Source organism: Aulostomus chinensis, chromosome 8 (assembly GCF_037954235.1).
Source record: "Aulostomus chinensis isolate RoL2024-O1b breed Wild chromosome 8, RoL_Achi_v1.0, whole genome shotgun sequence".
In the NCBI taxonomy this organism is placed as follows: Eukaryota; Metazoa; Chordata; class Actinopteri; order Syngnathiformes; family Aulostomidae; genus Aulostomus; species Aulostomus chinensis.
The window spans coordinates 28,624,323-28,645,340 of record NC_141327.1 but is presented as its reverse complement, the minus strand read 5'-3'; the positions used below and the strand labels follow the sequence as shown (position 1 = coordinate 28,645,340).

The 21,018-nt window shown below is 47.9% G+C and overlaps 3 protein-coding genes across 3 annotated transcripts; 2 read left to right on the top strand and 1 right to left on the bottom strand.

The window, feature by feature from the left end:
• Positions 1-112: 112 nt before the first annotated feature.
• On the bottom strand, positions 113-4,187 carry LOC147257988 (3-mercaptopyruvate sulfurtransferase-like). Its single transcript, XM_086212287.1, has 3 exons — positions 4,070-4,187; positions 3,184-3,944; positions 113-1,190 (listed from the first exon to the last, which is right to left on the bottom strand). The coding sequence occupies exons 2-3, from the start codon at positions 3,755-3,757 to the stop codon at positions 892-894; spliced, it is 873 nt and encodes a 290-aa protein (XP_086068413.1). The 5' UTR covers positions 3,758-3,944; positions 4,070-4,187; the 3' UTR covers positions 113-891.
• A 355-nt stretch (positions 4,188-4,542) lies between these two features.
• On the top strand, positions 4,543-10,283 carry rps19bp1 (ribosomal protein S19 binding protein 1). Its single transcript, XM_086212288.1, has 4 exons — positions 4,543-4,740; positions 5,242-5,415; positions 6,169-6,266; positions 7,492-10,283. Exons 1-4 carry the CDS (start codon positions 4,686-4,688, stop codon positions 7,639-7,641), a joined length of 477 nt encoding a protein of 158 aa, XP_086068414.1. The 5' UTR covers positions 4,543-4,685; the 3' UTR covers positions 7,642-10,283.
• A 1,306-nt stretch (positions 10,284-11,589) lies between these two features.
• On the top strand, positions 11,590-16,252 carry atf4a (activating transcription factor 4a). The gene is made up of 4 exons (XM_086212277.1): positions 11,590-11,775; positions 12,925-13,098; positions 13,361-13,678; positions 14,596-16,252. Exons 2-4 carry the CDS (start codon positions 13,050-13,052, stop codon positions 15,573-15,575), a joined length of 1,347 nt encoding a protein of 448 aa, XP_086068403.1. The 5' UTR covers positions 11,590-11,775; positions 12,925-13,049; the 3' UTR covers positions 15,576-16,252.
• The last annotated feature ends 4,766 nt before the right edge of the window (positions 16,253-21,018 follow it).

The following is a 21,018-nucleotide window of genomic DNA, read 5'->3' as shown; positions in this document are numbered from 1 at the left end:
AGATTGTTAAAATCAGGATAAAATTCTGGCATCACATTAAAGCATTAAATACATTCAAACATGAGCTTTCAAAAAGAGTAAATCTCAACTGCTGTATGACAATTCATGGATGAAAACTTTATTAGAAATGTTTGAATTACATCTGCAATACGACCAAAGTCAAGACTCAGTTTACAACCTGTAAAAACAAATTAGAAGCAAATGAAACGGGTTCGTCGACATATTACTTTGAAAGCTAAAGAAGGCAACCAGAAGGCAGCGAGGGTGTGATCGTCTGGTCAGGATTCATAATCCAGAACCCGCAGGACCAAAGAACACTGACTGTACCAGCCTGCAGGCACCGAGGCACAAACGCCTGTCAGCTAAACTAGACTCTGCTCCTGGCTCGGGTTGCAGTTCCCTCTGCTGAGATCAAGACCAGAACGTGGAGGTGAGACTTTGTAGATTCTGGACTCACTGAGATTCAAAGTGCAGCTCTGTTTTATTTCAAGCATGACAGCTGTAAACAACCCTGATCCAGTTCCAGTTCTGTGTTCACTCATATTTCTGAGCAGTAATATTCATCAAAGTCTCGAAAGAAAAAAAAAAATTCCTCACTGACGCAGCTAATACGACGGTATGCTAAATTAGCCGGTTAGCTTAGCATTAAGACTGTGTCATGGGACAACAAGGATTTCCCCTCAGAAAAGTTCTGGTTTTCACATTTACAGACCAGCGCTACAAAAAAAGACATAAAACTGGTCAGTGTGGAGTTGCTGACAGGTTAGCTATGTCCAGGCTAAACGTTCACTAAGAGAGCAGCAGCTGCTAGCTGCTAGCTGCAGACGCTAGCCGTGGCGCTTGCTCTAGTCTGATCCCAGTCTCAAGCAGTACTTCAGGCTCCACGGCAGGTCACAAATGTTTCCCTCGTCCTTCAGATATGACATTCTCGGGGACAGCCCGCGTGTACCACTCCGACCAGCCTCCGTCGTACACCGCCACCCCGTCGTGTCCACACTCGTGAGCCGCCAGCACCACATGACAGGCGGTCACAGCAGAGCCACAGGAGACACAAATAGGGCGACTGAGGTCGACGCCAGCCCGCGCAAACAAAGCCTGGAGTTGCTCCTTTGGCAGGAAGTGGCTGGACTGGGACAGGAAGGAGTGGAAGGGCATGGAGATGGAGCCGGGAATGTGTCCGGACTCCGTGTCTGGTAGGAAGAGAGGAAAGAGCGAGGATGAGGCACATGTCGAGGATTTTGGTGGAACGACTCCTCCAGTACCTTACAGCTCCAGCAGGCCGATAAATTCTTGAAAACCACTTATTTAAAAAAAAAAAAAAAAAATTGCATTCATTCAACTGACGGTAAAAAAACGGCTTCAACCTTCAAGTAAAAAAAGGTTTTAAAAAATGAAAACAGAGGGTTTGAGTTCTCACACCGTGGCCACGATGCTGTACGGAAACCTCTCAAGAGTCAGCTTGCTGGAGGTCGAAGTTCACGGCCAAGACTGTTCTCATTCATGAAGTTTCACCTGTGGATGAGCGCCGTAACGGCACATCAAAGATTCGTCTTCTGAGTATTATTGTGCGTGACAAGGCAGTCAGAAGTCTGGGGAATACGATAAGGCACGTACAAGGCCTCTTATCCTGTATGTAGGCTGTAAAGCCTGACGACGGGACCAAAGGTGGAGAACAGCGGCAGACTCGTCCACCTGCTCCTGAGCGACTCCGCGGGTTTTTGTAGCTGAAGTACGGGGTTACACAAGCGTGCGCCGTCTCTCCGTGTGTTTGTGCTGCTCAGTGAGGCCTGCTCCGGCTCTGTGTTTGTCAAGAGCAAACTCTGCAAAAAGCCTCCGTACAAGGAAGTCGTGCACCATTATGGTTTTTCCACTGCGCGCCCGATCCAGGCTGAGCCCTGAATAACACACAGCGCCGTGTTTTGCTAAAGAGGTTCAATAAATCAGTTCATCTGTTTCTGGGTTTCAAGTGTGTTCTTTAGAGAATGAACAAGAACTCACTGAGGAGCGATGGACGACTTCTCCACCTCCTGTTTGCTGTTCCCATGACTTCCTTCGACTGGAACCATGAGGATGATGTACTCCAAGCTTGGCATTCCATGCAAATTACCATTAAAAACGAATGAATTTACTCAGTTTTACTGATGAAGGAGAGGAAGGCGTCCATCTTCTTCTGCTTCACAAGTTTGTGAGATCCTGTAGGGTTTTGTTTTATCTCCAGGGATGCGTGATATTGGCTTTTTGCTTTTGCTGTTTGATATTTAACAACTGATTTTGACTGAGGTAATAAGAGGATTCGTTTATTTAACAAACAGTGAATGGACTCAACACCAATAAGGAATCCTTCAATATTCGTGTAATTCATGTCGGAAAACGCCAGCGATGTATCGTACCGTTGTGAGGCTGCGCTGAGCTCCTCTGCGCTGGACCTCTGTCCCGTTTCCTGATGTCACGCAGACAAAACCACTGATCAGCAAAATAATCAGCCGATTAATGTTTAATGGCAATGATTCGGCTCACTGTCTGACGACAGAGTCTCGTCAGCCCTTCTGCCCTCCTGCCACTCCTCCTGACCTCCTCAATCAGAGTGAAGACCTGAGCTTCTGTTCCGCGTGCAGCCCAGGACCAGGGGAACGTTGATAGGATCCTTATTAACTCAGATAAACCAGCTTTAAATGCTTGTTTTTCCACAAAGTTTCACCTGGAAATTCTGTTGCACGTCTGCAGCTCCGCTGAGTTCGAAGATCTCAAACCGGGAGGATGCAGACGTAAATTTGATGACTTTTGGGTCTAAATACAAGAAAAAGAAAACCCCTTGACTGCAAACGGAGAGGCTTGACAAACCAGTATCAGGTGATCTTCACCCTTATCGTTGTTCTAATAAGAGCACAAGAACAAAGGCCTCCTGTGATAAGAAACAAATCACTGTCTGGAAGTCCAAAACGCCTCTATTTTTTTTACCTTCACCTGCTGTGTTTTTAAGAAAAGAAAAGAAAAGAAGATTGGCTTTTTTTAACCCTGAGATTCTCCTGAAAAGTCCATTTGATGGTTGTTTCCTTTCACTTGATTGAAGCTGGACTGATAAAAACACTTTTACACAGCAACTCCAACAACAATGACAATTTCAAACAAATTATTTATACAACTTTCATTCTTTTCTGAGAGGCTTGGTAACGGACTACTCACTGTCTCTGGGTTCGGGGTCCAGTCCTCTGAACCGGCCTGTGGGTCTGGTGTCCACCACCTGGAACTTCTTGGTGTCCAGGTTATCCACAATGTCTTCGTAGGTCTTGATCCAGGAGCGGTTCAGGGAAGCCGTGAACTCGGTCGCAGGGGGTCTGACGCGCTGGTCACTGAGCGCTCGCTCCTCCTGCTGCCAGTTCCGGAGCCCCCCGTTGAGCAGGGACACCCCGCCGTGCCCGAACACCCGGAACATCCACCACACGCGGGGCGCCGAGAACGCGCCGAAGTCGCTGGCGTCGTACACCACGACGTGCGTGTCGCGGTCTATTCCCAAACTCCCCACGTAGTCTGCGAAACTCTTCTCAGACGGCAGCATGTGGTCCAGCGGAGAGGTTTTATCACAGCACTCGTCGATGTCAAAGAAGGCTGCTCCCGGGATGTGCCTCCGCATGAACTCGCTCTTTGCGCTGCGCCGTAGTTTGGGTAGGTACCAGGACGTGTCCAAGATGCGCATTTTCCTCTGCGCCTTCAGCGCGTCCGCAAGCCATTTCGAGGTGACCAAAGCCTGACGCGCCATTCGGTGATTCTGCTGAGGTTTGGGTACCAGAAACCGCTGTAGTTCAACGAGAGAGAGAGAGAGAGAGAGAGAGAGAGAGAGAGAGAGAGAGAGAGAGAGACGCTCTCGCCAACCCTGGGACGTGACGTGTTTGTTTACACGGCGTTTTCACACGAGCAGTGGTGGAGGAGGTGCACAGCTCCTTTACCTGAGTAAAAGTAGAAATATCCACATCAGCGCGCGTCCTGTTAGGATGGAAGTGGCAGTTTACTTTTCTATATCAGATCTGAGGAAAAGAAAACTTCATTTAGAGGGCACTTTCGAAGTACTCACTCATCAGACACTGTACGAAAGAGGTTGTTCCTGTTGGTGAGGATAGAAGAAGTCATCCTGTTAAGTCTTGATGGGGTAAAGTTTTATACTATAAGAGTTTTATACTGAATGAATTTGCCCATGGATCCCCTCACGTGTTTTCCCACCCAGTGTACAAGACGAATCCTTCTCCCACATCGTCTAGAGGTTACTGCAACCATTAATATTTGTCCAAAGACACATCTCATACCATCATGAAGCCTTAACAGGATGACTTTACTTAACAATGTATGCTGGAAGTGTGTGTTTGTGTGTTCGTGTGTGTGTGTGTGTGTGGGGGGGGGGCACGTTTATCCATGCATTATGTAGTCGTAGTAGTAGTAGTAGTAGTAGTAGTAGTAGTAGTGGTAGTAGTAGTAGTTATGAAACAGTGACCTTTGTTTTGGTTTGGTCACTTTACCATGTAGGAACTTTGCAGGACCTCGAGTCAGGTTTTCCAGTCGGCTACTTTCGATCGGCGAACACAAACGACTCACCGGATGTTGATACGTTCGCTCACATGTTCTGGTGTTAAGAAGACTTTAATACCGTCTGTAGTTGTTGAAGTGTTGAACTAAACATCGTAGGAGAACTCAGGATGTCGGCGGCGTTGATCAGGAGAGGTCTGGAGCTACTGAGCGACGACATTAAAAGTACGTTCAGCCTGTTAGCGAATAGCTAATAGCTACAGTTGGCTAGCATTAGCATCTGTAAGCTACCTCCTGAAATGTTGGTGATTCAGTGGCTCGGCAATAAATAACGTGGTTCTTTTTTATGTGGTTTTCTTTTACATTTCTTTCATTTGTTATTGCCACGGCGATTCATCCCATCTAGAGGAGATAAACCAATCAAAACGTTCGATGAGTGCCTACACCAAAAACCTGAGTGGTTGTATTTGTGATAAGAAACAGTAACTAATAGTCAATTTCAGCCAAACTTCATTTTGTCGTGGAGTTTTATCGTATAGTATAGCATCAGGGTTAACAGATATTAATTAGCTGCAAGCTACTCTTAATTGTGTGTTGACCCTGTAAAAACACCATCAACTAAGTTGCACCTTTAAAACAACTGGAATCAACCAAAGTGGTATTCAAATGCTGTGTTTCCTGATCTTTCTTCCCACTTCCCTCTGTCTCTGCTTTGCCTCCTTCCAGATGACAGTAAGCTGAAGAAGAGGAAGCAGCAGACGCCCAGTTCAGCCGCGGCGATGGAGCTGGTGAGCACCAGGCGACAGGGAGTCACCAGGCAGGTCAAACGGCTGCAGGGTCGTTTGGGTCCCGGCAAGAGCAAAGCTACTGTCAAAGACAAGAGGATCAAGTCTGCTGTGGGTCAGTCTGCGTCGAGCTGCATGCGCGGCCCCTTGGAGTCATGGAATTCCTTGGAAATGATTAATATTTGGGAACGTTTGAAGCTTGAACGTTTTTGAGTAAAGTTCTTGAAATTCAAATCGCAACATTTTCAAAGCAAATGTCTTGCTTGATGACACATTTTGAAATATCAGTATTTTCAGAGTATCGGTGTCAAGGCTATAACAGCAGGTATGCATGTGACTTTACTGATTTGCAGTCCAAAACTGTTCCGTGCAGGGCAGTTTTTAATTTGTGAGTGTAACTATGAACCAGATTGAATCCTGATGTGCAACATTTTGCAGAGGCTGACAGTCCACCGCTGGCTAGAATAGATCATGTGTAGAACAGATTCCTAGTCTCTGTAGAATAGAATAAAAATAATAGAATAGAATGCCTTTATTGTCATTGTGTAATAGTACAACAAAGTTTGCAAATATTAGAGGGAACACAGGCATTAAAAGCTGTCACAAAGGAACAGAGCAAGTCCATCACCTTCATGTGCTTCTGTTGGTAAGTTGTTAACCTGCCAGAGGCTCCAAACCTTAAACTCTCTGAGGAAAGTCAATATCATCCCCATTCTGTGTGCAGTCAATAAAAGCAGGGCCCTCCTGGGTTTCTTGTATATTCAGTGGTGGTTAATGTGATATCTGGATCAGTGGTCGTCTGATGTTGTATTTGTTTGAACTGTTAAATTGTTCTAATCCTCCTCTTGTTCTTCCTTGCTGCTTTCAGAGGAGTTCAGGAAGAAGCAGAGGAAGAGCCACTTGAGCACTAACCTCAAGTACTTTATGGAAACTGGCTACAAAGCAAAAGATTCAGACATGCTGAAGGTAAAGAACGCTGGGACCCACTCAGATGTTACAGCTGCCGGTAGAGCTGTCATAGAGCTACCAATACAGCTCCAGATAGAGCTGCCAGTACAGCTGCCGGTAGATCTGCGGATTGAGCTGCCGGTAGATCTGCGGATTGAGCTGCCGGTACAGCTGCCGGTACAGCTGCCGGTACACTAATATCTGCTGCTTCACGCGTGTCTCTGTCTTTGTCTATGAGGTTTATGAAGCAACTCCCACCTTGACTGTCATGGAGGTGAAAGAGCTGTGACATTTTTGGGCAAATCCCTTTCATGTATGTCACCAACCTCTGGAACAGCAAAGGTGTGTTCTGAGTTCTCCAGGTGTTGCTCTCCCCTCTGGTTTGAAACTTTATCTCTCTGCATTACAAATGTAAATTCTTCTGAAAAGTCTTTGTGGTCTTGGTGGCGAGGTGCATTTACCCATTTAAAAACTCCTAACCGTCGCCGCCCAAAGACGTGGACATGCATGTACAGTTGTCATGAACATGTTACGTTATAAATTGATGAGGTTACAAACTTAGCCATGATAAAAATCAGCTCTTCATAGTGGAGGTGGAGAGGAGCAGAATCGCTTGTTGACCGGCGTGGAGAGATGCGTGTGAACAGCCAGGTGCCTTCTCGCAAGGGAAATGACGCTTAGCGGCGCTTCCGCCTCCGGTGTGTCGCCGGGGTTTACCTGCAAACCTGGCTGCTTCTGCTTAGCTTCTGCTAACTAACCTAAATGTGTCTTCCTTTGCCAATCATTTTAGACCAAGTGGATCACAGTCTGGTCGTGAAAAACTGCACGTCCTCTGTGTCTCAGCTGCAGCCGTATCAATGTCTGTGGCGTAAACTTGTGTGCCCGAGAGGAAGTGAGCCACCCACCGCTTTCATTTTATTTCATATTTTTGTTCAGAAAAAAGAACCTAACAGCTGTGCTGGCACCAGTAAAGTCCCCATAAAAAAAGAAGTGCAAAAACAGATGTTTGACATCTGTTGACTGGGAACTGGCTGCTGTGATCAGAACAGCAGGAGGGAAATTATTCCGGAGAAATGTTGTTTCGATGGTGGTTCAAGCTCTGAGTACACCCACAGATTAAAATACTGTGAAGGAATCCTGGAAGATTGGATTGATGGGACGTTCTCCCACTGTGCTGTCTTTGAACATCTGTAGAAGAGCCGGGTTTGTCCTTCATCACTGTCTTTCTTGCTTTCTCACTCAGATCCAGAGCCACAACTCAGGGAGGCAGTCCAGGAACCGTCCTGACCAAACTGCCAAGAAGTCGAAGGAGCCCAAGTCCCTGTTCACCGAGGAGGAGTTCCAGCAGTTCCAGAAGGAGTATTTTGGCAGGACTGTGGAGGAGGAGAAGTAATCTGAACATAAGACTCTTGACACTGGGAGAAACCCAGGAGCTGCTGCCTGTGAGTGGATGGAACCCCGAAAGAAGGAGGAGTGGTGGTGATTGGATCAGGACCATGAACCTCCTTCCAAACAGACCCACAGTCAGAATCACTCCAAGTGAAAGCTCTCACACACAGCAACACTCGCTTCTTTGTCACACAACATTTTCAGTGACTTCATTAAACTTCTTTCTGCTTAAAATGAGGTTCCATCACAATTCCAATGCAGCAGTCGAATGCTGCCGCCAAAGTTCTAGAGGATTCCATCGGAACCTCAACCGGTCACCAAGTGACAAAAATGTAAGAATAGAGCAGAGAAAGAGAGAGAGTCTCACAAGTTCTACAACACAGAGAAACAGAAGTGCCCATGTTGAGGAAAGCCCCCCTCTCGTATCTCATCAACCTGTCTTTATAGTCAAAGAGGCGTGTATTTAAATTACAGGTGTGTGTGTGTGTGTGTGTGTGTGTGTGTGTGTGTGTGTGTGTGTGTGTGTGTGTGTGTTTGGATATGCATGTAAATGTGTGAGTGTGTGTCTGGGTCATTCCGACCAGTACATTCTCCAAGATGCTCTTCCAACTCTAGAGAGCTGGACTGTCCAGGACTGATTGTGTGTGTGTGTGTGTGTGTGTGTGTGTGTGTGTGCGTGCGCGTGCGTGTCTTGGTTACTGACATTGTTTTGGTGCAACGAACTTCTCGGAACATTACACTCCTCTTGGTGACATTAATCCAAACCCAAACATGGGAGTAATTCCCGGGACATCGATGTCTTCTCAATAACAACTCCAAACAGGGAGCTGATGATGTTGTAATATTCCTTGGTGTTTGCCAAAACCTCACCTTTCCCTTCGTGTTCTTCAACCGACACAGAGAATCACAAATTTTGGATATATGGCCATACATTGTGCTACTACAAAGTCCCGCCGAGCGCCGCGTCAGGAGGCTCCCGATATCACGAGTAAGCTGAAACTGTTTCCCTCCATCTTGAGTACATCAACCTCATGTCTGAACATGAAGCTGAGAATGTGTGTAGCAAGTGACCTATCATCACCTCCCCCGGATCAAAAAACAGTTCGCGGTTTGCTGGTGGCCACGCGGCGCGAGGGAAGGTGTAGTGATTTTAGCATCGCGAGCAGGCTCACCTAAACCTGCGTGTTTCATCGAGTGTGAATCAAACAGCGTCTATCAACATTTAAAAATCCTGTGAAAAATGATTGTTCTAGCATACAATGAGTCTCTGTTCTTGTTATTTGTTAGCTACGAGCAGCCTGCTGCAGTGTGTGTGTGTGTGTGTGTGTGTGTGTGTGCGCGCACAAGGTGCTTATTTGTATGCACAGAAAGGAACAAATGCGTATTTGAAAGGAATTGGATGTGCAGATGATTTCATAAAACCATCTGTAGCTTCACGTGGAGCCAACATGCAGGCTGGGATGCGAGAGCGGCGTCTGTGGGAGGGGTGTGGCTCTGCTGCTCCGCCTCCCTGCTTGTTCACGCCCTCCTCAACAGGTCACACTGATGCACTTCAGCTTTTCCTCCGTTGTTGGCTTGGGATCCACAAAACTTTTCCTTTTCCTTCCTCTTCCAAAATAGAATTTTCCTTTTGTCTGCTTTGACTTTTTTTTTTTTTTTTTTTTGCCTTTTATTAAAAAAAAAGTTTCTGGTAAAAAAAAATGCAGTGTGAATGCTGAAAGCTGCAAAGCTTGAAAAGTTCATGCTCGACTGCAGTTGTAACTTGAAGGGTAAATCATGTGAGTAACATGAAAGATTTGGGGTGAAATAATGAAGGGTTGTTGAATGAACTCTTCGTGGATGAGGGGGTTTTGTTGGACCCCGAGGGTTGGTTTTCTCGAAGTGTCTTGGTAGTTAAATGTTTGAAGTATTTCACGTTCCAGATGTTCCACGTAAAAGTTGTTGTGGGCGTCAGACCGTTGGGAATTCTAAGTTGCCTTCTATACGTTTTAGGAAATTTGTGATTTTGAGTCACCACCCCAAGCGATATCTGATATTCTCAGCTGCTGACTCAGCATGTGTGCCAGAGTCACGATCAGTGTGGCTTTTATCTTCATTTTTTACGTCCAAACACATTGATGTCATCTATATAGACAAAGATAAGTGTATACGTTTACTTCCTTATATTTGCTTCAGGTCGAGGAAGATAAAATGTGCTGAAGATGTTGCCAGGCTGGCTGTGGCTGCTGTAGCAGCCGTCAGGGGGACGCGCTGGGGTCTGGCTTCATAAAAACCTTGTTTTATAGAACAACTCTTGTACCAGCCGTCTTATTCCAGCCCCTCAGTTCTAACAGGAATTGCAAGTGTGAAAACAATTTAGTTTCTTATGGCCTTACTTTTGTCACTGTTGATTCAACGCACATTCCTTAGTGCCCATTGAGCCTCCTGGCAAGCAGGGCAGCAGCAAAGGTTCTCCACTCTGGTCGCTTCTGGGCTTTTTTCTGGACGCTTTCCCACGCAAGGCTCAACATACATTATTCAAGCATAATTGGTGGTTCTTTTTACGTATGTAAATATACATATATGTGTCTGTATAAGCGTATATAAATATTTGATAGATACACATGTCTGTTGCATGTGCTTCACCTTCAAATGTTCATGGTTCTGCCGTGTGACCTCGCATGGTCACCTGACCCTGTAAAGATCGGGACTGGTTCACAAAGATGAACATCCACTGGTGGAGCCGCCACCCAGCAAAGCAGCCGAGCTCTGCAGCCTCAGCACGACGGTCAGTAATGAATGAGCACCTGCTCCAAGCTCCCCCCCCCACCGCTTCACAAAGTCAGAACTGCAGTACTTTCAGATGCCAGCCCCACTACTAAGAAGCACAACTGACACAAACGCATGTAAAACAGCGCAGCAACGGTTAGAAATGTCCTTGTGTACGGTTGTACTGACATTTACCAGTCAATAGAGGAACGGCAGTCACCTTTCTGGAGCTGTTGAGGTGTACATGAACCGTGTGAACTCGCTTCCTCTCTGTGGCTCTGAGTGACGTCACTGAGGTCAGCATCAGGCTTCGGAAATCTCAGTGCAATTCCCTCACACACGAGCCTTGTTGTTTAGTTACAGTGTTCCAGTTAAACTGAAGTTTACCAGTTTAGATCCACCACCAACAACAAAAATTTAAAAAAAAAAATTTTTAAAACGTAATTTGTAAGCCACCAGGGGGCAGTCCAGTCCTGGTGGTACTTCCATCGATTCACACCCTCCTTGTTGCTGATTCAGAGATGTATAACTCTCCTACAAATGAATATATGATGTATTTCTGATAAAAATCTAACAAGCGAATTAGTTTGTCATTAAGTTAATAGGTAGGATATTGTCCGCAGTGTGAACGTGGTCTTCATAATGACGTACAGCGCAGTGGTGTTGGAAGGAACCCACATTTGGGCCAAACTAAACAGCCATAGGGTGATGGAAAACCATTAGAGACAGAACGGAAAGCAGGTTGCATTAAAAAAGGACAGCTTCAAATAATTTGATTTAAAGATATTTTATGTCAGGCGTGGCAGATACAATCCTGAAACGTGTCCACATCCCGTGGCGGCGAATGTAGTAATATTTGCTGGTAACGGGGGAGTTTAAAAGAGGACACTTAAATCTGGGTCCTCCCTCAATGTTTACCTTTTGCACTTGACCTATATTTAAGGTATGGACGCGCCTGCGCTGTTTCTACGTGGGTCTATTTTCTTGGCAGTTTGGACAGGTTGAGCCCAGCCAAACAAACGAGACTCGAAAGGAGCGGCTGTTGGTGTACGCTTGATATCGATACCCTATCCCGCCCGGCTGTGCTAGTGTGTCAATCTACATGGACAGCTCCTCTCCTCCGGGTTCCCTGTATAACAAAACACGCCTCCCCTGTCGGGCGATATCGCGGAGGAACACATTCAGCGGCGCTCCGCGCTCTTCATATTTCAGGGCAACGCTGTCAGGCTGTTCTTCGTCTCCTCGTCTGCACAAGCTTTAGTATCTGGTGGTTCGTGGAAATTGTACCGCTCAAACATGGCATTATAACGGCTTGCGGCAGCGACCCTTGCAGCGGCATCAACCCGGCAGTGCAACGGCGAAGTGCACTGGCTATTTCTGGCAAAATGGCGTAAGTACTTTAGATTTTTATTCCCCTTAATGGAGGTTTGGTATTTAAGCGACGTGAATTCAATCGATCGCCCTTGTCTTGTCACAAATTAAAGTATTTTCGGATGTGTGTATAATATTAATATATATTGTTGTATATCGATCCGCTGTTCTGTTGTGTGCGATGAGTTACACTTTGACAGTTTATTGTCGCGAGAGGAGGAGGCGCGAGGTGGCTGTCAAAAACTTACTTCGACACGTCCTTGGTAGTTTATTGAGTTTTTGTTATTTTGTCAGAAGACGACCGCGTTTGAGTCAGCATTGCGAGTGTTTGTGTACAACAAGCAGCCCACTGACAACGTGGCGTGTCCAAAATGGCGCGCAGGCTAATCTTTACTCAGCCTTAGCACGAACCCCGTTGTTGTGAAAATGGCGGTCGTCCCCACAGTGACTCACGCAGGAGGGCGGAGTTGCCTGCAACAGCATGACCAAATTAGGAAATGTTATCCCCCGGTGGAGGGCGGAGTGATTTTCATCAGAAGCGTTCTGTCCATATGGTTCTGTCTCTGAACAGGAAAAGCTTAGCCAAATTTAGCCTCCCCTCCCCCACACCGGTGACGTCTACATACCGGAAGACGTCGGCGTGGTTTTAACCCGGTTTTGAGGCGTTTTTTTTTCCCATAACAGCTGCAGACTCTGCTGTTCAGATATGGAGACAAGGTTCATTTGCACTGATGTGTCACATCATGACGCGATGTTTTCACACGTTCCAAGGCGTATTTCGTCCCAATGCCCTTGTTTTGATGTTGCAAAGTACATTAATAAGGCTGTCATTAGTTAAGCACCACATGAAAATAGTTCTGCCTTTTGAGTCTGCTCCTTTTCGTGTATTTTACAGATGATACATTCAAGATGTAGATTTTGCCAAGTGAATACAACTCAACAAGTGTGACCCGTAGTCATCTAATTAGCATAAGTAACCGATGGCAAATGTCTAACTGTGTAAAACCCAAGTATCCAGGTGGTAAAGGACAGGATTCAGTTTACTCAGCTGGAGTTAACAGTTGTCACAGCTCAGGTTTGCCTTGAGTCGTGTCTGATGTCTGTTCATCAAAAGTGAAAGCAGTTTGTTCTTTACTTGTGACTCAAACGGTTTGCATCTCCTGTTCAGGTCTCTCTCGGCAACCACCCTCAGCTTTGCTGCCGTGGACAGCAGTACCAAACACCTCAGCTCCTTATCGTCGCCAGACTTGATTTTATTCACCCTTTCACGACCACCACTGACCAGCAGCAGCCATGTCACACTCCCAGCTCGACTTGGAGGGCGTGGAGGCCCTGTACTTAGGTTGGTACTGGGATGAACCGGATTTGTGCAGCCATGACATTTCCAGAAAAGTAATGGAATTAAAAAATATCTATTTGATAATCAGGCATGGAAGATTTTGAGAGATGAAGCCAATAAACTTTGTAAAAGTAATGGAAATGCATTGATTTCATGTAATAAAACATTACTGTATAAATAAACGTGAAGGACACGATCAGTACTTTGTACCCTTTCGTAGCAGCCGATTTGGGAAGTGAAGTATTAAAGAGGTACTTGTTCACAGGGCCCTCATATCTGATGGCTGACCCAATGGGGCCCCTTCTGGACCAAGATGAAGAAGCTCTTTCTCCCTCGTCCTCTCTAGAGGGGACTGCGCCAGCTTCGCCCCCCCCCTCTTTCTCCTCCGACTCGTCCTCCTTGTCTCCCTACCACACCTTCTTGTCCTCCCCGCTCTCTGCTTCCTCCCCACCTCCTTCTCCTTCTCCCACCCACCACCCCTCCTCGATCCTGGGAACCAAGTCTGAAGCTGACTCACTGTCCTTCCCGTGGCTGAGTGCCAACAACCTGCTCAACAGCCCCATTCGAGCAGACGATGACAAAGGTGAGAGGAATCTCCACTCCTCAATAATCTAAAGGAGAATAAATTATCTTCACTCGGTACAGGAGAGAAGCTTCCCAGTTGACTAGCAGTACAAGTACATGTTAAAGCACTCATCGGGCTCCTGGCTCAGGGGTGGCCTTTGGGGGGGGGGGGGTGTTTGGTGGTGATGATGACGTGTTGAATGTCAGTTTCCTGGAAGCGAGTGCGCTGGTTATGAGTTGAGCTCACGAGGTCCTACTGGCGTCGAGCCTCGGTCAGATAAACGCACGCCACAGTGACAGGAAGGTGTATTCTGGCTAACAGACCACGATTCGCTCCTACAGGTTTGACTTGAGGGGCCAGTGGAAGCTGCCTCAAACCAGTTAGGTCTGATTTTGGTTCCCGAGGGCAGAACCTAAAATTTGCAGTTCTCATGCGCAGTGATCCTTGAGGGTGTGCTGGATGTTTGGTGTGACGTCGCTCGTCGGAGCTTATTTATGCAGCATGCAGGGCAACAGCTGGAGACGGAAGTGCTCCACTAACAGATAACCACCTGACCGTGTCAGCCAGGAAGAAGTGAAACAAAGACCTGCCGCTGTAAACCCGATGTTTAGTAGTGAACAGGGTTGCTGTAGCATGGAGACGTCTCAGCTGTGAACATGGACGACAGCACCAACACGCCAGTGTCAGCCAGCCTGACGTGCGTCAGTGAGGCTCTCAGCAGCTCTGATAAAACCACAGCAAATCACCACTTGCACGAGTGACTGATCCAGGATCAGGCTCGCAAGACTGAAGATGAGTGTGAAAACTTGTCTTGAGCCTGAAGTCTGAATGGAAAGTTCAGTCTTTGTGTTGAAAAATTTGAAGCTGTTGAAGTTGATATTTTAACCACTTTGGTTCAAATTTTAAAAACTCACCAATAAATCTTCTTTCATCAGACGATGCTTTCGCCGGCATGGAATGGATGTGCGAGAAAATCGACCTGAGTGATTTTGATCTGGATTCTCTCATTGGCTCCTGCTCATCTGACGAGTCTCCCAGCTCCCCCGAAGACCTCCTGGCCTCCCTCCACCCCCACATGGATCTGGATCTGGAGTCCTTAGACGCAGCCATTCCCGCCCCACATGAAGAGCTGGAGCCCAGCATCGCTTCCATCCCAGTGGTGCTCGGTGGGTTGGCGGAGGCCAAGCAGATCGAAATGGCTCCTGACCAGGAAGTTGATATGACGTCTGAGCCTTCGTCCCCAGCTGCCCCTCAGTCTCCTCCCTCGCAGGCCTCGCCGATGGAGCTGCAGAGTGAAGTGGAGAAAACGGCCACATCCCTCACTGCCACCATCATCCAAGACCCCACCATTCAGACCAGCAGTTCCATCCTGGTCTCACTTCCCACCTCCCACTTTTTAGTGTTGCTCACCAACAAGGAGGAGCCCCCCCTTATGTCTCCTCCTGACCCTTCCCCTCTGTCAAGCGACAGTGACAGCGATTCAGGCATAGAGTCTGTTGCAAGCTCCCCATCTCACCTCCCCTCTTCTCCTCCCCCTCGCTCTCCCTCAGCTGGTTCCTCCAGGACCAAACCCTACTCTAAGCCGGATTCCGCCACCTCCTCCTCGGCTAAGGCCTCCAAGGTCAAATCTGTGTCTGGTGCTCCCAAGGTCGTCGAGAAGAAACTGAAGAAGATGGAGCAGAACAAGACAGCGGCCACTCGCTACCGTCAGAAGAAGAGGGTGGAGCAGGAGCAGCTCAACGTTGAGCGCGAGGAGCTCGAGAAGAGGAACCACGAGTTGGCAGAGAAGGTGGAGTCAATCAGCAAAGAGATCCAGTACCTCAAGGACCTGATGGAGGAAGTTCGTAAGCACCGTCGAGGCAAGACCACGTCAGTGGCTTCGACTCCCCAGTCTGCTGTTCCAGCTCAGGGGTAGTCTGCCCCAACAAGAGATTAAGATATCACAAGTGTTTAGTGAGACAGAAGGAAATCCACCACTGAGGAGGACAGGAGTGGATGGACGGGAGCATAGAAGGCCTGTAAAGTTGAGATTGTTAGTGTAGCGCGGGGGGCTGGGAGGTAGTGAGGCGGAGCATCTGTACATGCTGGTCTCTCAGCCCCCTGTTGGTTCCCCTCATGTTCCCCTTGTGTCATTAGTTGTATCAGTAGAAACAGGCACTCGATATATTTTCTTGTAGACCGGCACGACGTGGCCATAACAACGCGTGATGAGAGATCCCCCCCCCCCCCCCCCCCCCGAGTATGACCACACTCCAGCATCCGACCGCCACAACCCCGCCAGCTGTGTTGGTGTCAGTGAGGTGCTACTCCCACCTTGTGCCCCGCCCCCTGTCTGACCCCCATTCCAACCTTCTTCAAGCGGCTTCACGTCCAGAAAGGGGCCTCAATCTATTTATGACTTACTGGATGCTACAGTGTTGGCATTCGTTTCATTTTTGCGTGTGTGTATATATTTAGTTTCCTCGCTCTCCTGCTGGTTCTAGCTTTATTTAATACCAGACTTCAACAGCTCACGTGTCTTAGCGCAGCTCTTCAGCCTGTACAAATGCTTTGCTTCTCTTTTTCTAATAAATATCTATCGGTGTCCAATCACGTGTGGTGTACTGTCTGTTGTTATCGGGAACATGGAGGTGAATCTGACTGGGCTACCATGGAACAGTCCACTGCTGTGGGTCACGGTGAGGCCGGCACAGTCGTAACAGAACGCAGGTTACATAATCTGACCTGGTGTCAGTTTCCTGGTTTCCTTTGATATTCAGGAGTTCAGAGGAAACGACAACTGGAAGTAAAGGAAGATTTTTATATCAAACGTTTCAACCTGTACTTTGTTCCTTCAGCTTTTCATGTACTTTCTAGGTACTTCAAGCTGGTACTTCTGGTTCAATTGTGAGAGAGGTGGCTGAGTTCTGTAGGAATTGACTTCATAGACAGGTCAGAGGTAGTCTCAGGAAGTATTTGAGTTCCTGTGGCCACCCTGACCTCAAGGCACAAAAGGGCAATAGACCCGGATGAAGGGGGAGCTGAGAAGCCCATATTTAACAGGTGTTATTCCCTATAGTCATTGCTTTGATGTGGATATCATCTGCCTTGGTTGCTGAATGGTGTGAACGGTTGGGTCATGGTACAGATCAGCAGAGAGCCCTCAGCAGCCGGCTCTCCGTGCTGCATGCAGCAAAGAGACCTGACTCGTCACACCGAGTCTGTGATTCTTCGGAGAATTAGCAACTCTCAACGGTCCACAAGGAGAATTTCCCTCCCAGTTCCCAACACCAGGCTTTACTGGTTGGCTGTTGGAACGTCTGTCGACCACGACGATGGTTGGATTATTAGATTTGCTTGAAGGCCGTTGATATGCGAGGGTCAGTGAGTCTGCCTGGAGCAACAGGAACTTTCAATCAGGAGAGGGGGGGGGGGCACAGCTGGGCCCATGAGCTACGGGAAATCCTTATCATGATGGGGGGGGAGGCTGAGTGTGGCTGAAAAAGTACACAACCCCAGAACTTGAGTCAAAGTGTGCACAGCAGAAGTATGGAAGAACCCAGTTCCTCCTTTAGTAAACAAAGACATCCCCAGGTAGGAACCCTGCTGTGCCCCAGTGGTGCTGCCCTGGGGTCTGCTGGGTTCTCCCCGCTAGAACTTTCCCTTCACAGACTGTTGGTGACTGGTCAAGCTCCTCCCCTCTGGCAGGCGCTACAGAGCACTGTTGGCCGACACAGGGACAGTTTCTTCCCCCAGGCTGTCGCTCTGACGAACTCTCACCGGTCACAGAGTGTCAGAGGAACCTCTGCTCGCTCCGTGACTTTGTTTTCAAGAGAGCTGAGTGAACCCGAGTCTAAGTCCTTGCTTGTGGCCAGTAAAGCTGATGGTGATTCAGTACCTGCGGGGTTCAGATCTCTGTAGGGGAGTGAGAAGTGCTGACACAGCATTTAACAACCGGGAGGGTGATACGAGACAGAGCATCAGATATTTTCAGTCTCTGATCGACTAAATCCCCATCACAAGCTGGAACTTGTCAGACCTTGTGAGCAGGCAGGTAGGCGGGCACCTGCAGAGGCCTGGTCCTCAGACCCAGAACCAACCGAGCCCCTCGTCCGAGTTCAACTTCAAGTGAATGTTTGAGATGATTGAGTCTGCGGCGGAGTTGGGGTCAACTCAGAAGGCTGACCTCTGACAAGCAGCTGCGTAAATTTAGTCTTGGTTGTAAAAACTCCTACACACACACACACACACACACACACACATACACACACACACACACCCGACTGCCTACAGATTCCTCAGTAGTGAGGCCTTGCCCTCCTGAGAAGACCGAGATAAAAAGAAAGCGAGAGGCGGCGGAGGCTGATACCGGGTGTTGGCGAGTTCTTCACCGGGCTCCGCCTCCTCACCCCTCATAACCTTCTTTTGCTCCACTTGTTGGCCAAAAGTAAAGAAATATTGTGTTGTTAAAGTGACTTTTGCCTGTTTTTTCACTGGGTTTGCCAAACTCACGTCCTATGAAACTCATTTTTAATCCTTTTTTTTTTTTTTTTTTTTTGATACCCACCTGGCGGTCCAAATTTGGCCCCCGGGCACCACTTTGGACAACCAGGACTGCAGGAAGAATCAGAGGAGCTCAGCTTGACACGTTTAGTAACACCTGGTGAGGAACATTAGAAACGAGGCTGCAGCGGCAACAGGAAGCATCAACGGTGGCGTTAGTTTTAATTTTCGATAAAAAAAAAAAGAATCAAAGAAATCTTTTAAATCGTCGTCGTTTTGGTGATCGCTGCTTTCAGAATATTCCTTTTAAACTGGTTGTTCTGTGGCGTTGAGGGCTAAATCCCGTCAGACGGGCTGTTGGATGAATATTTTATGTATTAAATATGAAAACCTTTGTTTTAAGGACTTTTATCAGCTGACTTTACTGTCACGGTATGCAACTTCAGAATTTTTTTATTTAACAACTATAATGTCTTTTTTTTTTTACTTCTTTGAGTCTGAAATCTCAGATTCTTTCCACAGACGCCTGCTTGGCCAGTGTGTGTGTGTGTGTGTGTGTGTGTGTGTGTGTGTGTGTGTGTGTGTGTGTGTCTCAGGTGTTGGGAGAAAATGCTTCAGAGAGATGAGTTTCACCACACGTCCTGACTCCAGGCCTCCAGCTGACGTTTTCATGCTTGAGGAGTCGAGTTTCTGCAACTGAAACCCTGAGGGTGTTTCGGGTGTAAATCCGTCACTTGAAGCAAAGGTGGCAGTTTTCCTTCTGTGCCCTGTGAGTGAATCACGGGTTCGGTCACGTTGCTCTGCGCTAATCAGAATCACGGCGGCTTCATTTGTTCATTCATTCATTTACTGACAGGCAGCGCCCTGATGCGCACGTGCGTGTGTTTGGCTGCATCATGTGATTCAGTTAATGAGGTTTTCATGACTCGGCCGGTCGGAACGAAAGCAGCAGCTTCAGCTTTCAAATCTCCTCCGCTGACTTCTTTTTATCAAGAAGCTTTCTTATAATAAAAAAAAAACACCTGCTTTTAGATTTCTGGGGTTTTATGTACTCTTTTTTCCATCCGTAGGCCTGTAGTTCTTGTTTATTCCAGGAGTCTGGATCGCGCTGATGATGTCATCGCCCCTGCCTGTGTGTGTTTTCCTGGATTATTTAGGTCACCGTTGATGCCAAACTTTTCGTCGCTTGTGTCCCGTGAAAGTGCAGCGGACAAGTTGACGTCGTCCGCTGGCTTCGTCACCGCAGAGGTGATCAGACGGGCTTTCAAATTCAAATTTGGGTCACAGAGTCCAGAACCACATCGGCAGAACAACTGCCGGCAGTTGCCTGTCATCTAAGTCCAGTTCCGTTATTCTTGGTACACTTGGTTCTCCTGACATCCTGGTACCAGGTGGTGCTGGACGGTCCCAGGGGTGTCTTTGGGTCTTGCCCGCTGTGGGACTGATCCCACATGACTGGAATGTCTGCGCCGTCCTCCAGCACCGCCTTCTAAACGAGAGTCAGCTGTGTGTTCGACCTGATTCCTTGAACCGGCCTGGTGGAACCAGTTTAACCAGCAGGCCGGCGGCTGAGACGATCCTCAGCTGCGAGGCTCGATGGAGGGAATCCGGTGAGACTGGGAGTCGAGTCATAGTTGCTGTGCTGTACGTCGGTGGTCGCCCAGATATTTGACACATTCTCGTGTTGTGATATTCAGCAACTAGAGTATTCACGCGTCTATTCTCGGTGACACGTGCAGCACATGACGCATCACATGATCAGGTATCTTATATCAACCCCACCAGTCCGCTACTGGGAGACACTGAAGATCCAAGTGATGTGTGCTTTGTCTTTATTTTTGTTTTTTCAGCTCTGGAGACAATAAAATGCAATAGAAAGAGGTGTGTCCGAAACTTCCCTCCGATATCTTGCGCCGATTTGGAATCACTAGGTCACGTGACATGGAAGCTGCTGAGAGGAAACGGCGAATTTTACTAGATTCCTCCTGAAAGTATAATCAGAGGAGTGAGGGGTGCAGAGGATGGACGCAAGGACCCTGGCAGCGGAGGGTGAATGCAACTCTAGTTCTATTAAAGCAGGCAAAAAAACAGTTGCCCCTCCGCTAGCATTCATTGCAGCTAAGCTAACTCACTGTCAGAGGCCAGGCGGAGGCCAGGCGGAGGCCAGGCGGAGGCCAGGCGGAGGCCAGGCGGAGGCCAGGCGGAGGCCAGGCGGAGGCCAGGCGGAGGCCAGGCGGAGGCCAGGCGGAGGCCAGGCGGAGGCCAGGAGCCCTGTTCTGCACCAGACAGGAGAGAGGAGTCTCTACCTGCTGGTCTGGCTCTAAGCATGATGGACGTTCACGGCGCCTTCCTTTAAGTTTGTGAGTTGGAAAACACACATTTCGAAATATTCAGTAATTTGGGTGAATTATTCTCAGTACTGCGTGTTTATTGTATCACAGTATTATTCACAGGATTATGACTTTTCCACCAAATGGTGCAGCAGGAACAGAAGCTGCGTCGTGGAGAACAGGTGACACCTGGAGCACGGCGGCGCCGCCCCAGCAGGCGCAACACGACCCTTCACCACAGCCAAGAGGAGAGCTGGACACACGGGGGAGGGGTTAAAACAGCAGAAAAACAATCAGGAGGAAGAGGAAGAGAGTCCTGCCACGTGTGTCCCTCCAGGCTTGTCCCACCTGGACTCAAATACGATAAGAAATAAATGATTCCTGGTCTCTGTCGCTCCTCAGACTGGGACTAGGATTAGGATTACGACACACATCCTATTATCAGGACGCGGCTCTGCGCTACGCCTCTAGAACACACAGACTCGAGCGCCGTTATCACTCAGGGCTGGCACGCGTGCGTTTGCTCTGTAAATACAATCAGTGTCA